The sequence below is a fragment of the Macaca fascicularis genome, chromosome 4 (assembly GCF_037993035.2).
Source record: "Macaca fascicularis isolate 582-1 chromosome 4, T2T-MFA8v1.1".
In the NCBI taxonomy this organism is placed as follows: Eukaryota; Metazoa; Chordata; class Mammalia; order Primates; family Cercopithecidae; genus Macaca; species Macaca fascicularis.
In genome coordinates this window covers 162,114,108-162,130,119 of record NC_088378.1, presented here as the reverse complement: position 1 = coordinate 162,130,119, position 16,012 = coordinate 162,114,108, and the positions used below count along the sequence as shown (strand labels likewise).

At 43.0% G+C, this 16,012-nt stretch overlaps 1 protein-coding gene across 10 annotated transcripts in view; it reads right to left on the bottom strand.

The window, feature by feature from the left end:
• MAK (male germ cell associated kinase) overlaps positions 1-13,773 on the bottom strand; it is a 74,684-nt gene extending 60,911 nt beyond the window's left edge. For 3 of the 10 annotated variants that reach the window (XM_065544432.2, XM_005554045.5, XM_065544433.2), the window contains exons 1-2: positions 13,571-13,738; positions 5,779-6,107 (exon numbers count right to left, since the gene is read on the bottom strand). In XM_065544432.2, the coding sequence (XP_065400504.1) occupies positions 5,779-5,879 (101 nt within the window). In that variant the 5' untranslated portion in view covers positions 5,880-6,107; positions 13,571-13,738. Of the gene's footprint in view, positions 1-5,778; positions 6,108-12,162; positions 12,796-13,570 lie in introns of those variants that run through there. The other 7 variants (XM_005554046.5, XM_005554049.5, XM_065544430.2 and 4 more) reach the window with 6 other exon arrangements.
• Positions 13,774-16,012: the final 2,239 nt, after the last annotated feature.

The window sequence follows — 16,012 nt, the reverse complement described above, 5'->3', positions numbered from 1 at the left end:
TCCACTGCCCTACTTCCCGCTACTCCTTGTCCCACTGCGGTCTGGCTTCTACTATTCCACTGGAACAATGCTCACCACGGCCACCAGTTATGTCATATTCCCCAAACCCAAGGAACACCATAGCAGATGATATTGTTGAAATATCACAAGGCCACTTCCAGCCCCTTTCCTTCTGCCTCCTAAAACAGATACTGGAAGAGTAAATACTCTCTCAGTCTCCTTTGGAAGTAAGAGAGACCACGTGACCCAGTGCTAGCCGGTAAGATGTAAGGGGATGTCCTTGAGGACTTCTGGGAAAGAATTATTACTTCTTCATAAAAGATGAGAAGAGTTTGCTGGTATTATTCTCTTTTCTTCCCTCCTTGAGCATGGATGTAATGCCTGGAGGTGAAGTAGCCATAAGGTGGTCACTAGATGACACATTTGAGGACAAAAACAATGCTAACCGCTCAGCATGAAAATCATAGAAAACATCTGAATTTCTTGGGTAAATGTTGAGCCATTGAAAGAGCTCTGGAATCACCACACTCAAGACTTCTTGATACATGCTTTTGCTTCTTTAGATCTTTCCCTCGGTTTCAGATATTTTCTACATTCTCCTGGTTTCTCCCCTATTTCTCTGGTAGTTCCTCAGACTTGTAAGATCCTATTCCAGGGCCCATCCTTTATATGCCATGGTTTCTCAGTGCTTCAAATGAGGACCTCTCTTTTCTTCTCCCTCTAAAGAGTTTCAATTACCATCTGTAGACTAACCATTCCAAATCATTAGCTTGCACCTCTGTTTTGAGATTTAAATGCAAATATTCAATTGACTAAAAGTCATCTTAAAGTCATTATGCCCCAGACTGAATTCAGCTTTACCCCTAAAGCCTGTGATTTTCCCCTCCTTGACATGGTACATGGCACCACCACCATACATTTAAGCCAGAATCCCAGGAGTTAGCCCGGACTCTTCCTCATCTTTTACTCCACCATCCATCCTCATGCCCAGTCACCAATTTCTATACAGCCTGCTTCCTAAATGTCCCTTGACTGTATCCACTTACATCCATCCCCAAAGCTATTTTCCTGTCAGGCTACCTCCACTTCTAACCAAGATGACTGCACTGACCTTCTAACTCTAACCAAGATGACTGTACTGACCTTCTAACTGGCCACCCTGTGTCCAGTCTTGACCTCTTCAATCAAGTCTCCAGTCTTCTGCTAACCAGCCAGTTCTAAAAATTTGATCACATGAACAATTCTGCTTAAAATCCTTCATGACCTTCTAGTCCTCAAGATATACAGACTCCTTCATCTGGCTTCACAACTTCACCTGTTAGCCTCACGTCCCTCCTCTGCCCCACTTGTAATCCACATTCCAGTCACGTATGCTTCTTTCAGTTACTCAGCCCCAGTTAGGCCCTCACACACTCTCTCTTGCCTCCAGGGCTTCATACATACTATTTCTTACTCCCTGGAGCATTTCCCCATCCACCCCTCACTTTAAAAAAAAAAATTTTTCTCTCATTCTTGAGGTCTCACTGATTTAGGAAGCCTTTTATGATACCTCTCCAGTGTGGCTTCTCTAGGCTCCCATAGGACCCAACATTCCCCCATCATAGGACTTAGCATACTTGATGATGTAACTTCTTGAATCTGTTGGTTTTCCTGAGTATACTGTAAGACATCTATCTTGTCCCCATTTTGTCCTGATCATGAAACACAGTAGTAGTTTAACAATTCTGTGATAAATGAATTTTTCAATTTTCTTCAAGTCTTCCATGGGACTCCTCTTTCCATTCATTTCTGCTCCATCCTTGCCTAAGGTGGAGCATTGCCCAGCACACAGTAGTTACTGCATATGGCAGACACATGGTAAGCCGACTAGCCGAAAGCCCTCCTTCTCTTCCTCGTCATTTAGAGTCAGCTTTTACACAGGGATATAAAATGCTAAGCTAAGTAATCAGTTTCCCATCCTCTCTGCAGCTAGGGGTGCCACGTGGTACACTTCTGATCAACGAGAAGAAACCCGATGCATTCTGGATGGGATGTGGGAAAGCTTTTGCTTTCCCAATTAAAAAAGAGTACAGTAGGCCGGGCACGGTGGCTCACGCCTGTAATCCCAGCACTTTGGGAGGCTGAGGCTGGTGGATCACCTGAGGTCGGGAGTTCAAGACCAGCCTGACCAACATGGAGAAACCCTGTCCCTACTAAAAATGCAAAATTAGCCAGGCGTGGTAGCGCATGCCTATAATTCAGCTACTCAGGAGGCTGAAGCAGGAGAATTGTTTGAACCCAGGAGGCGGAGGTTGTGGTGAGCTGAGATAGCGCCACTGCACTCCAGCCTGGCAACAGAGCGAGACTCCATCTCAAAACAAAACAAAACAACACAAACTACCATATTTTTGAAGAATAAAACAAATACCGTATTTTGCCACTCAGAAAAAAATGATGAACACTTTGTCATATAAAACCAGACAGTAATAACCATCTGTGGGACCACATCCAAGACCCAATGCCCCTTCTGATTCTCCTACCCTTCTCTCCAGAAACCATGGCCATCATGGATTTTTGGGTGTATCTTTCCAGGCCTTTAAAAATATTTTTCTATATGGATGTATTTGTGTATAATAAAGTATTTCTTTGTGTGAATTTACATAATCATTTAATCTACAAATGAGGGCTATTTCAGCTCACTTTGTCTAATAACACTCATTTCTTAGGTTTCTGTCTTATTGCAGTAGTGAGTATCCCCAATGCAATCCTAATCAGCAGGACTGCTAGCAGGCATTTGGGGTTTTCAAACTAACTGTACTGATGTTACTTCTGATATTTCACATTAATATGAATTATATAGGTTTTCTCAGGTTAGGGAAGTTTCCTTTTATTCCTATTTGCTAAGAGTTTTTTTTTTTTGTAAGATAGGGTCTCACTAGGTCACCTAGGCTGAAGTGCAGTAGTGGTGGCACTATCTTGGCTCACTGCAGCCTCTACCTCCTGGGCTCAAGCAATCCTCCCACCTCAGCCTCCCAAGTGGCTGGGACTACAGGTACACGCTACCATGCCCAATTAATTTTTGTATTTTCTGTAGAGGCGGGGTTTCACCTTGTTGCCAAGCTGGTCTCAAACTCCTGGGCTCAAGTGATCCTCCTGCCTCGCCCTCCCAAAGTGCTGGGATTATAGGTGTGAGCCACTGCGTTCAGCCAAGTGGCTTTTTTTAATCGTAAGTTTTTTAAGAAACCAAGGTTTGTTTTTTTTAAATTCGTCAAATCACAAATGAGTATTGAATTTTATTAAGCCTATTCAATAAATTTTTCATTTCTATTATTATATATTATATATTTACTTATCTGATGATAATGACTGTTTAAAAATATTTTATGAAGTTATTTCCTTGTACATGTAATGGTTTAGATCATAATATTTTGAAACGCTTGCTAAAGCATTTAAATTTTAGATTGTTATAATGTAGTTGATGTGGTGATGTGGAGATGTGTATCCGATGAGTCTGAGACAGGTTCTGGGGGAAGCCAACCACCATGGCCCGAGGCTATTCAAACAACCCTCTGGAAAGGCCCAAGGAAGGAGCCTCTGGTAAAGGGAACCGAGGTGCCTCTTGCCAACAGCCAGTACAAATATGCCAACCCTGTGAGTGAGTGTGATGGGTTGAACTGTGTCCCCCAAACCTCCTATATTGAAGTCCTAGCCCCCAGACTTTCACAGTGTGACAGTATCTGAAGATAGGGTCTTTAAAAAGGTCATTAAGGTTACCTGAGGTTTTTCAGGTAGGCCCAAATCTGATACGACTGGTGTCCTTATAAGAGGAGCCTGGGCAACATGGCAAGACCCCATCTCTACAAAAATATTTTTTAAAAATTAGCCAAGTGTGGTGGTACACACCTATAGTCCCAACTACTCTGGTGGCTGAGGCAGGAGGACGGTTCAGGCTCTGGAGGCTGAGGCTATACTAAACTATGTTTACACCACCGTACCTCAGCCTGGGTGACAGAGTGAAACTCTGTCTTGAAAAAAAAATAGAGGGGAAATGTCGACACAGACATGCACAATGAGAAGATCGTATAAAGACCTAGAGAGGATATGGCTGTCTACAAGCCCAGGAGAGAGGCCTCAGAAGAAACCAAACTGCAGATACCTTGATGTTGCACTTCTTGCCTCCAGAACTGTGAGGAAATAAATCTCTGTTGTTTAAGCCACCCGGTCTGTGGTACTTTCTTACAGCGGCCCTAGCAAACCAAGAGTGAGCCACCTTGGAAGTAGATCCTCCAGCCCCAGTCAAGCCTTCGGATAACTGCAGCTTTGGCCAATTATCTGACTGCCATAAGAGAACCCAAGCCAGAACTACCCAGCTAAGCTACTTCCAAATTCCTGACCCACAGAAACTATATGAATTAATAAATGTATCTTCTTCTTTTAAATCACTAAGCTTTGGGGGTATTTTGTTATGCAGCAATGGAAAAACACGGTGGATTAAAAACAAGTTAAAAACAATTAATTCTATTTCAGAAGTTCAGGAATATAACATGTATCATTCAGAACTCAATTTGACATTGTGAATACCATCTGATTTTGAGATCTTGTTTTAAAGAAATTATAAGCCCCACTCTGCACTCAACTTTAAATGTGAAAAACAGGTCAGGAATGGTGGCTCACACCTGTAATTCCAGCACTTTGGGAGGCCGAGGTAGGTAGATCACTTGAGCCTGGTAGGTCAAGACTGCAGTGAGCCATGATCACGCCACAGCACCCTAGCCTGGGCAACAGAGGGAGACCCCCATCTCAAAAAACACACACAAAAGTGAAAACCAACAAATAAATTTGGAAGAACATCCCAAAGATTACCTATAGTTTTGGTCCAAATGTATTATACATGTGAAAAAGGAGGCACTCATATGTTTTGGTTTATCAGTGTAGCTGGACAAGCCTGGCAATTAAAGTAATATACACGAAAAACAGCAGAATTCCTCGTTGGCAATGTTCTTTTCCAAGAATGACATTCCACATGAGCCAAATGCTATTTGATCTAAACTAGACCTCCTTCTGTGCTTGTGTGTGTGTATATATATGTATTTTTTTTTTTTTTTTGAGATGGAGTGTCCTTCTGTTGCCCAGGCTGGAGTGCGGTGGTGCAATCTCAGCTCACTGCAACCTCTGCCTCCCAGGTTCAAGCGATTCTCGTGCCTCAGCCTCCTGAGTAGCTGGGATTACAGGTGTGCACCACCAGGCCTGGCTAAATTTTGTATTTTTAGTAGAGACAGGGTTTCACCATGTTGGCCAAGCTTGTCTCAAACTCCTGACCTCAACCCAAAGTGCTGGGATTACAGGCATGAGCCACCGCACCCAGCCTGTGCTTGTGTGTGTATGTGTATGTGTGGGTGTGTGTATATACATTTTTTTTTTCTTTTTTTTTTTTTAGACGCAGTCTCACTCTGTTATCCAGGTTGGAGTGCGGTGGCGTGATCTCAGCTCACTGCAACCTCCACCTCCCGGGTTCAAGCAATTCTCCTGCCTCAGCCTCCTGAGTAGCTGGGATCACAGGAGCGCGCCACCATGCCCAGCTAATTTTAGTATTTTTAGTAGAGACAGGGTTTCACCATGTTGGCCAGGCTGGTCTCAAACTCCTAACCTCATGATCCGCCCACCTCGGCCTCCCAAAGTGCTGGTATTATAGGCGTGAGCCACCGCACCCGGCCTGTGCTGGTATATATTCTTAATTGAGGACAGGAAAATAAAGAGCAGAGTTTTCAAAGGTGAAGTTGGCAGTGTCACACACAGTACCTTTTGATGGCCACCAGCTCCCCGGATTCATTACTCTTGCCCATAAGCACACTCCCATACGTGCCATCCCCCAACTGTCTCATGGTTGTGTATCGGTTCATCTTGGAAAAATAATGCAGCTGAAGTTGTTGATTGCAATGACTTCCTTGTTGAATATAAATTTGAACGCTTCTTAATTTTTATTTGTTTTTGTTCTCACACTGTTGTTGCTACACTGGTGACAGGTTTGTCATCATTCAATATAGGCTCCTCCCCAAGATTACAAAGGTTCACGAGATACAGCATGAAGAAATCTGGCAGGAAACAGTGCTTCCATTCTTATAGACACCCTAAAGAAAGAAAACAAGGATATCATCAATTTTCATTAACAAGTCTCTTCAAAAATTATACTGGCAACTTAGAGCAAGGGGAAAAATTATAAATAATATAAATACTATTGTGTTAATTATTTGTCAGTAACTCATTTGTCTATCTAAAATGAAGTTCACATATAACTCACTGGTAATATTCACTTGCTAAATGCCTCATTTACATGGTACTGTGCTATTTATGTTCAATAATGGCATAATGGCTTGTATGATTCCTTTGTTACTAAATATAATCTATATTATTCCAAATCAGACCTTGGAAAATTGATGTCTATATTATATCCATTCTTTCAATCAATTTTTGTATCGTATTTAATTTGGCATATTATTTAAAACTGTACTACTTGTAAATTTTCTGTGGAATATAAGTACCCCAATTGGGTAAGGTAAGTATAAAGCAAACTTTTGTTTCGTATGAAAGGAATAGCATTATTTTAAAATTTCGTATTCTATTTAAATAACATGCTACTTTATTTTACATCAAACTAAGAAAAATTTAAATACTAATTAGAATTTAGTGTCACACTAGATTCATACAAAGAAATAAGAAACAGCTGGGCGTGGTGGCTGATGCCTGTAATCCCATTGATTTGGGAGGCCAAGGCAGGAGGACTGTTGAGGCCAGGAGTTTGAGACCAGCCTGGGCACCATATCATACCCTTCTTTACAAAAACTAAAAAATTAGCTGGGCTTAGTGGCACGCTTGTAGTCTCAGCTACTTGGGAGGCTAAGGCACGAGGATTGCTTGAGCCCAGGAGTTCAAGGTTACAGTGAGCTATGACCATACCACTAAACTCCATCCTGGGTGACAGAGTAAGACTTTGTCTCTAAAAATAATTTTTTTTAATAAATAAAAAAGGGAAGTGGAGCCTGAAGATGTGACTGAAATGTTGTAATGTCATAATCAAACTTGAATAAGTAAGGAATTGTTTCTTACGGATGAACAAAGAAAATTTTTTATTGAGATGGAATCTACTTCTGGTAGAGATGCTATTAACACTGCTGAAAAGACAAAAAAGAATTTTTTTTTTTGAGACAGAGTGAGACTCTGGTTGGAGTGCAGTGGCACAATCTTGGCTCACTGCAACTTCTGCCTCCCAGGATCAAGTGATTTTTGTCCCTCAGTCCTCACCCATCACCATCACTCCCCCAGTAGCTGGGATTACAGGTGTGCACCACCACACCTGGCTAATTTTTATACTTTTAGTAGAGATGGGGTTTTGCCATGTTGGCCAAGCTGGTCTCGAACTCCTGGCCTCAGCGATCCACCCGCCTTGGCATCCCAAAGTACTGGGATTACAGGCATGAACCAGTGCCCAGTCAAGAACAAAGGATTTAGAATATTACATAAACTGAGTTGACAAAGCAGTGGCAGGATTTGAGAAGACTGACTTCAATTTTGAAAGAAGTTCTACTGTAGGTAAAATGCTATCAAACAGTCTCACATATTACAGATAAACCTTTTATGAAAGGAAAAGTCTGTCAATGTAGCAAATATCATTGTTGTCTTATTTTGAGAAATGGTCACAGCCATCCCAACCTTCAGCAGCCACCACCCTGATCGTTCAGCAGCCATCAACACAGAGGCAAAAAACCTCCACTAGCAAAATGATTATGACTCACTGAAGGCTCAGATAATGAGCATTTTTTAGCAATAAGTTTTTTTTTTTTTTTATGACAGCCTCTCGAGTAGCTGGGACTATAGGCACAAGCTACCACGCCCAGTTATTTTTTGTATTTTTAGTAGAAACAGGGTTTCACCATGTTGGCCAGGCTGGTCTCAAACTCCTGACCTCAAGTAATCCACCTGCCTCCACCTCCCGATGTGTTGGAATTACAGGTGTGAGCCACCGCACCCGGCTGCAATAAGATATTAAGGTATGTATATTATTTTTCTAGACAAAATGCTATTGCATACTAAATAGACTACAGTATAATGTAAACATAATTTGTATGTGTACTTTGAAACCCAAAAACATGTGTGACTTGCTTTATTGCAATATTCACTTTATTGCCGTGGTCTGGAGCTAAACCCACAGTATCTCCGAGGTATGTCTGTAGTTTGTTTTAAAGTGCCTTTTATCACTTAGTTCTTCATTCAAAGAATATTTTTCTCTCACTGTAACACTTTCATTTACATCATAGAAACTGCTTCTCTATTATATGCAGGAATCTAAGACCAACAAGGACACGTTATATTTGTCAAAATACTTAAGATTTCCCAACACAGCCTTTCCCAGAAAACAAACATAAACATGAGCAGACATAAGCGTGCAGAGAAGCACAGTAAAGCTATGTTGTTTCCTATTTACAGGAATGGATCTGTTCACAGAAAACTGGAGAAGAATCCTGTGGGGCTTTTAATAATAGGCAGTGTGGGCCGGGCACCGTGGCTCATGCCTGTAATCCCAACACTTTGGGAGGCCAAGGCAGGTGGATCTCCTGAGGTCAGGTGTTTGAGACCAGCCTGGCCAACATGGTGAAATTTCATCTCTACTAAAAATATAAAAATTAGCTGGGTGTGGTGGTGCAGGCCTGTAGCCCCAGTTACTAAGGAGGCTGAGGCAGGAGAATCACTTGAACCCGGGAGGCAGAGGTTACAGTGAGCCAAGATTGCACCACTGCACTCTGGCCTGGGCAACAGAGCGAGACTCTGTCTCAAAATAATAATAATGATAATCGGGAGTATGTATTTAACATTTCTCTTACTTCATGTAGGTAACAATCCCTTCAAAGGCACATATAAAATAATTTAGGCTATGCTAACTCCATGGCCAGGATCTTGAAAAAGAGACCACGACAGCAGATTCCATTTCTATTTAGGATTTTCTTCATTTTTGTCAGATTAAGCCTGAACTAATAATCATAAATACCAGCAAATCGTTCCCCATTTGCCTGAGAAAGAATAGCTTTTGTAAGTCATTGTCACCTTATGCATAGACACTGATTCCAAATATTAAGGCATTAATGTAGAGAAAGGCAGTATCTCTCTCTACATGGTTTCTGATCAAAACATGAATTTGCTTTTCTTCATTTTGCCTTTATCTCTATAAGCAAATATAATTTGGAAAAACCTTTTGGGTTGTTTTGTTTTGTACTACATTAAACAAAACATGGACTAAAGTATATTTCTTCTCACTTAGGATTTTATTAAATCAGTATTTTGCAATTTATCACCAGCATATTAAATGGCTGTACACTCTTTTCTAGCTACCCTATTTAAGGTGGCATGTAACTATCTCTTTTAGGAAATATGTTCACTCTAGGTTTACTGATTCTTTCTGATTAAGTAAGCATATAGAGAATATATTTGCACAAAAGGCCATCATGTTCCTCATGACAGTAAGATCGTAAAATAAAAACATGGAAGGATTAAATGACCTGTCTAGGATCAACTAGAGAATCAACGGAGTCAATCCAATAGGCGCATTTGGCTTGAAGCTGTTGGTTTTTCAGGGCCGTCTCCAACTTTTAAACAAGCCATTCTTAGGAACTGGTGCCAGCTCTTACTATCCCTAATGAGGCTAAAGAAAACATCCTCTTTGCTCCAAAACCAGACTAAGCTCCACAACTCAAGCCACCTACCCCAACCTCCACCTTAAGATTCCTAATGCAGCTCCTCACTCAGACACTAAGATATTGCTGACTAACTGGAAAGTGAAGTGGGACCACTCCATAACCTGACTAAACCCTAGGGCTACCTCTGGGTCATTCAGACCAGTGAAATACAATAGAAACAGTAAAGGGAAAGAGTGAGACCTTAGAACTTGAATGGTTAAGGGAGAAAGAACCTAGGTGGAGCTCCTCTCATGAAAATTATTATTATAATTATTATTATTTGAGACAGAGTCTCGCTCTGTGCTGGGTCCGACCCGCAGACCCTGGCTGAACAACAGATCAAAGAATGCACTCAGGTACAGGTATCCAGTGAAAGAGCAGGCTAGGGGACCGGGCAGCACACAGACCGCAGCAGGGTGCCGTAAACCATGGCCCTGACCAGCTGGCGCTGCAGGCATTTATTCAGCACAGATTTAATGACAAAGGCTTTGAGTTAACACACTTGTGGGTAATCAACATGGTCACCCCACCCCACCCCTACCCCCACCACCCCCAAGAGAGCAGTTCTGCCCACGGATGATTAAATGCCAGGTTCTGAGGCCTACCTAAACTAACTTATCTAGATCAGTTTCTTTACCTTCCCTTGTTATCCAACCTAAGCTCTTAAGAGAATTCAGCTGCCTTCGGCCAAATTTTCTTTCGAAGCTTTGCAAACCCCTGGCCTTCCAAGAAGGTTTGCATCTTTCTACGATTTTTCCTACCACCCTGACCGATCTCCTACAGCTCTGTCACCCAGGCTGGAGTGCAGTGGTACTATCTCTGCTCACTGCAACCTCCACCTCCTGGGTTCAAGCGACTCTCCTGCCTCAGCCTCCCGTGTAGTTGGGATTACAGGCATGTGCCACCACACCCAGATGTCTTTTGTACTTTTAGTAGAGATGGGGTTTCACCATGTTGGCCCGGCTAGTCTTGAACTCCTGACCTCATGTGATCCACCTGCCTCGGCCTCCCAAAGTGCTGGGATTTACAGGCATGAACCACTGCACCCGGACATGAAAATTATTTAATTCAGAAACATAATGGTATGATAGCATCATCTTTTTTTTAACCAAATTATTTTCATGTTAACACCTAACCAAGGACAAGCATTTGAGGGTATGAAGGGTAGAAGTAATGTAGACAATTCTGAAAAAGGACATATTACTTGAGAAGGGAATGGAAGAGGGAGCTGCCTCTAGTAGCATGGTAATGATGGTAGCGAGTGTTATTCAGGGAAGTGGAAACAGAGTGACAAAAAAATTTACCTTCATTGGCCCAACAATCTAAAAAATAAGAATTAATTACACCTCTCTCTTCCACTGTTAAGGCCATCAGCCACCCCATCGCCACCGCCCTGGGGTGGGAGGGTGACCTGAAGCTGTACCAGCACTATCAACACAATAGATCATTCGGTCACCGATGACTTTTGGCCCAGACGGGGGCATGCATGGTGTCTTTGCGAGAAGCTATTGTGGCAACTTCATTCCAAGCCTAACCAATCAACTTCTGAATAAACACCAGCAACAACAATTGTCTGTCCACTGATGATGGCTATAGGATAGTGTGTACTTATATTGAGGGAAGAATAAGCAAGGAACAAGACCATTTCCCAGCTCCTTTCTGTTTGAGGGGTGGAGTGGTGAGGATTATGGACGTGACATAGATTTTTAAAAGGTCACATTAGTGGTTCTGTGAGCATCTGTCCCATTTAAGCCCTAGCTAACCTTCAAGTAAAACAAGTCTACATACTGCGCTCCCTAAGAAAAAACTTTGGAAAGGCTCCTTTTGAACTGTATTAATTACAAAATCAACAGCTGCCCAGGGTGAGAAGCTGATCATTGCCAACTGTTTCTTCTATCCCCTGAACATACAAGGACAATGGTCTAATGTAGAGACATAGATATAAAGGTAAAGCTTTTAAAAAAATCATGATTTCCATGTCCCTGATCCCTGATAGCACATAAGCAACTACTTTAACCAAGGTAGCATAGTAACTACTGATTACTAATCAAAAAGCAGTCTATGTTCCTTAAACACAGGCTTCCCATGATTCTACAGTTCACGCAAAGTAATATTTCTCTACAAGTTACACATACTCTTCTCTGTTGATCCATGGAAAACTAATTCTACAAAATAGGGATATATTAACACAGTTTCTTATGTACATGAATATATATAGATATGATACATATGCAACAACACAAAACCCAAGTAAATTTAACTATCATCCTCAATTTAACAGAATTGTTAAAAACTTGGAATTTTCTACAATCAAGCTATAATAGTTATTGACTTTCCTATGGGTTAAAGAAAAAGATGCTTATTTAGAGGTTTAATTATAGACCTACACAAAAATAAATACCCTTATAATTTATCTCTCATTCCAGTTTTCAACTTTTTAATCTAAGTTCATAATTACCGCTTATTTAGGTGCACAATTGTTGTAAATCTGGCCTTTATTCTCAACAGCTTTTGCCAGCTAATAAGAGATTCAGATAGGATTAAAGAAGATTAACATAGAGGGCAATTGAAGGATAAAACTAGTGTCTGCCAATCACTGAACAGATAAGGCTTGGATGTCTTCAACTTGGCTTTCTAGCACATACTATAATTATGTCACTCCGAGGCTGGCATTAACGCTTCTAATACATAACAAAAGAGGAATTAACGTTTTAAAAGTAACCAAATTCTTTAAAAAGCTACACAGGAAAAAAGATCCCAAACTGACCAAGTCGAAGGTTTACAGAAATTAAATAAAGCTATTACGATGGAAAAACAAAGATTATATCTTAAAATATAAAAGCACAGTTCTCTGTGCTGATATTCACAAATTATGTCAAAGCTTACACACAAATAAACAAAGTCCACCCCGACGAAAAGATTAAATGTCCTGCCTTGCGCCTGCAGTGGAAGCAGGCGGTGACGCGGTCCGCGGAACTCTCTCCCTCCCGGTCAAGCCTCGGTAATTGAAGGGCCCGGGAGGCGGGGCCCGACCGAAAAGCCGGAAAGTCACTTTTGTCTTCACCATTATTTCACTCGGTGGGTTGTCTTTCTGAATAAATTAAGTCCGATAACTTTGGCTTCCCTCTTTGAGAATTCCGTTATCATTAGAACAAATGTCTGTTTCTTTTAAACGATTATCTAAACACAATTGCATACAGCTCTTTCCTTGTAGGATTGAGATTACTAACCACTAAAAACCAGTTTTATTGCTCTCGACACCGCACTCTTGACCTGTCCCTAGATTAAAACGTATTATTTGCAGAAAAGGGACAGGTTTCGTCACACGCTTTCTGATCCCGCTCTGCAAACCAGGGCCCTTAAGAGGCTCCGGGAACCGCTTGGTGGAAGAAGGGGGCGTCCCCCGGCGCCTGCTGTCCGGCGCCGTCGGGGGGACGCGGGTGTGCAGGATACTACTTTCATCTGAGCGTCCTTTGGGATGCACCAGCGAGGGCTGAAATCGGACCTAGTTCCTGTTTTTCTCCCTTCTTTTAGATTTTGCAACTGTTCTGAACTCAATTCCGCGGCCTCCCTGAGACCCAATCCTGCCTCTCTGTCCTAAAAGCAGTTTCTACCTCCAGCCCAAGCAGCAGGGGAGAGGAGGAGGGCGCAGAGGTGGGAGACCCCGGAGGAGAGGTTCGGCGCGGGGGTCTCTCAGGCTAAGGGACGCCCCGCCGTCATCCTCCCACACCAGGCCGGCCCCCGCGGTCCAGGAGGCGGGAAAGCGGTCCGGAGGTCTGGGAGACACCCACTGCCTTCCCTCGGGCGGACCACTCCCGCCCGCTCCGCCCCTCTGGGGACCCTCCTCCCTCCAGTACTTCTCCTACCGGCGTCAGGGGCCCGTCTCCCGGCGGAGATTGGCCCTGGTAGCACAGGGCGCCGTGGGGACATGCCTGGCCAGCCTCGCAAGTCGGGCTCGGGCTGGGTCGGACAGAGGGTGGTGGTCCCGCAGCCCGCTCGGGATTACCTGCCCGCGCCGGCCGCTTACCTAGTTCGCTCACTTGTGAAACTCCGGCGTCTTCTGTGTTTCATCTCCTAGGAAACGGCGGGGGCAGCAGGCGGTCCTACGGCCCGCCCAGAGAGGGCGTGGCCTCGCGGGAAATCCCCGCCAATCTCACAGGCCCCGCCTTCTCCGGGGCGGGGCTTCAGGGAGCAGGGGAACCGTCGGCTGAGCTGCAGCAAGTGTGCCATTTAGACTTGGGGTTTAGGGGAGTTGATTACCTTTTCAGTCAGTTCTTTCTCAGAAGTTGGTTTGTTTGCCCTTTATTTTGTTTTGGTTTTGTTCCGATTCATTCTACAAAGTCTTGATTAATTAAAATGTTTCCCAGACCGGGCAGAACAAGAGAAGGACGTCTGTTTGCCTCTTACTTGCACTTGTTTATGCCTGGGGAAAAACTGTTCTCGTATGCAGTTCCTTATATTGGTCAATTCCTCGGGTACGTATTATCGCTTGGGCTGCACTTCTAAGTTTGTTTCCATTCATTCATTCAGAGAACCTGCCTAGTATCAGCCACAGGGTTAGAGAGTGGTAATTCGAAGAAAAATGAATAAATGTGTGAATAAATGGATAAATTGTAACTAGTCTAGAATTTAGAGAGGAGGAGACACTTGTGTTACTGCAAATAGTTCAGATTGGCTGGCAAAAAGGGTCTATGAAACAGAAACATAAGCGATGAAGCAGTGGTGCGGCCAGTTAGTAATTATCAGGTGTCAGGCTGTGGGCTTGGCACCAAGAATAGTGCAAAGGTAGACGCGACAGACATGCTTGTGGCCCTCACAGCTTAAAGTGAAGTAGGCTTTCTCGCGTATGTTTATGGCAGCACAATTCACAATTGCAATGATGGGGAACCAACCTAAGTGCCCATTGACTAATGAGTGGATAAAGAAAATGTGGTGTATATACACCATGGGATGCTACTCAGCCACAAAAAAGGAATGAAATAATGTCTTCTACAACAACTTGGAAGAGTGGGAGGTCATTATTCTATGCGAAGTTATACAGGAGTGGAAAACCAAAAACTATATGTTCTCACTTGTAAGCAAAAGCTAAGCTATGAGTATGCAAAGACATACAGAGTGAAATAACGGACTTTGGAGACTCAGAAAGGGGAGGATGGGAGAGGGGCTAGGGATAAAAAAAACTATGCACTGTCTCAGAATTCACCACTATATAGTTCATCTATGTAACAAAAAACTACTTGTACCCCAAGAGCTATTGAAATAAAAATTTAAAAACAGGCTGGGCTCAGTGGCTCATGTCTGTAATCCCAGCACTTTGGGAGGCCGAGGTGGGTGGATTACCTGAGGTCAGGAGTTCAAGAACAGCCTGGCCAACATGGTGAAACCCCATCTCTACTAAAAGTACAAAAAACATCTGGGTGTGGTGGCACGTGCTTGTAATCTCAGCTACTCGGGAGGCTGAGGCAGGAGAATCACTTGAACCCAGGAGGCAGAAGTTGCAGTGAGTTGAGATCATGCCACTGCACTCCAGCCTGGGTGACTAAGCAAGACTCTATCTCAAAATAATAATGATAATAATAAATGGCCGGCATGGTGGCTCATGCCAGCACTTTGGGAGGCTGAGGCAGGTGGATCACCTGAGGTCGGGAGTTTGAGACCAGTCTGACCAACCTGGAGAAACCCCATCTCTACTGAAAATACAAAAAATTAGCCAGGAGTGGTGGCACATGCCTATAATCCCAGCTACTCAGGAGGTTGAGGTAGGAGAATAACTTGAACCCAGGAGGCAGAGGTTGCGGTGAGCTGAGATCATACCATTGCACTCCAGCCTGGGCAGCAAGAGTGAAACTCCGTCTCAAAAATAATAACAATAAATAAAAGATTCATTGCTCTCCAATAAATAAGTGAAGTAGGCAGGCAAAGTAAAAAGCGTAAGTTTGATAGGTCCTAGCGACTTTATATACCCAGTTATGAAGCCTAAGCTTTAACATGTGTCAATGAGGAAGACCAGTGAAGAATCTCTCACAGAAGAGTGACATGTTCACATTTGCATTTTAGGAAGATCCCAAGAGCAGCAGTGGGTAGGGTGGATTTGAGCTGCGAGTCTGGAGGCAAGAGAAAGATTGGGAGTCTACTGCAACTGATTGGGAAGAAATGATAAGGATCCAACTCTAGTAGTGATGATGGAAATAGGACAGAGAAAGAATTCAAGGGATGTTTAGGAGTTAAAATTGGCAGGACCATCAGCCTTGGATGAATGGTGGATAGTGGCATCCATGACCAAGGTGGAAAATAATGGAGGAGGAGCT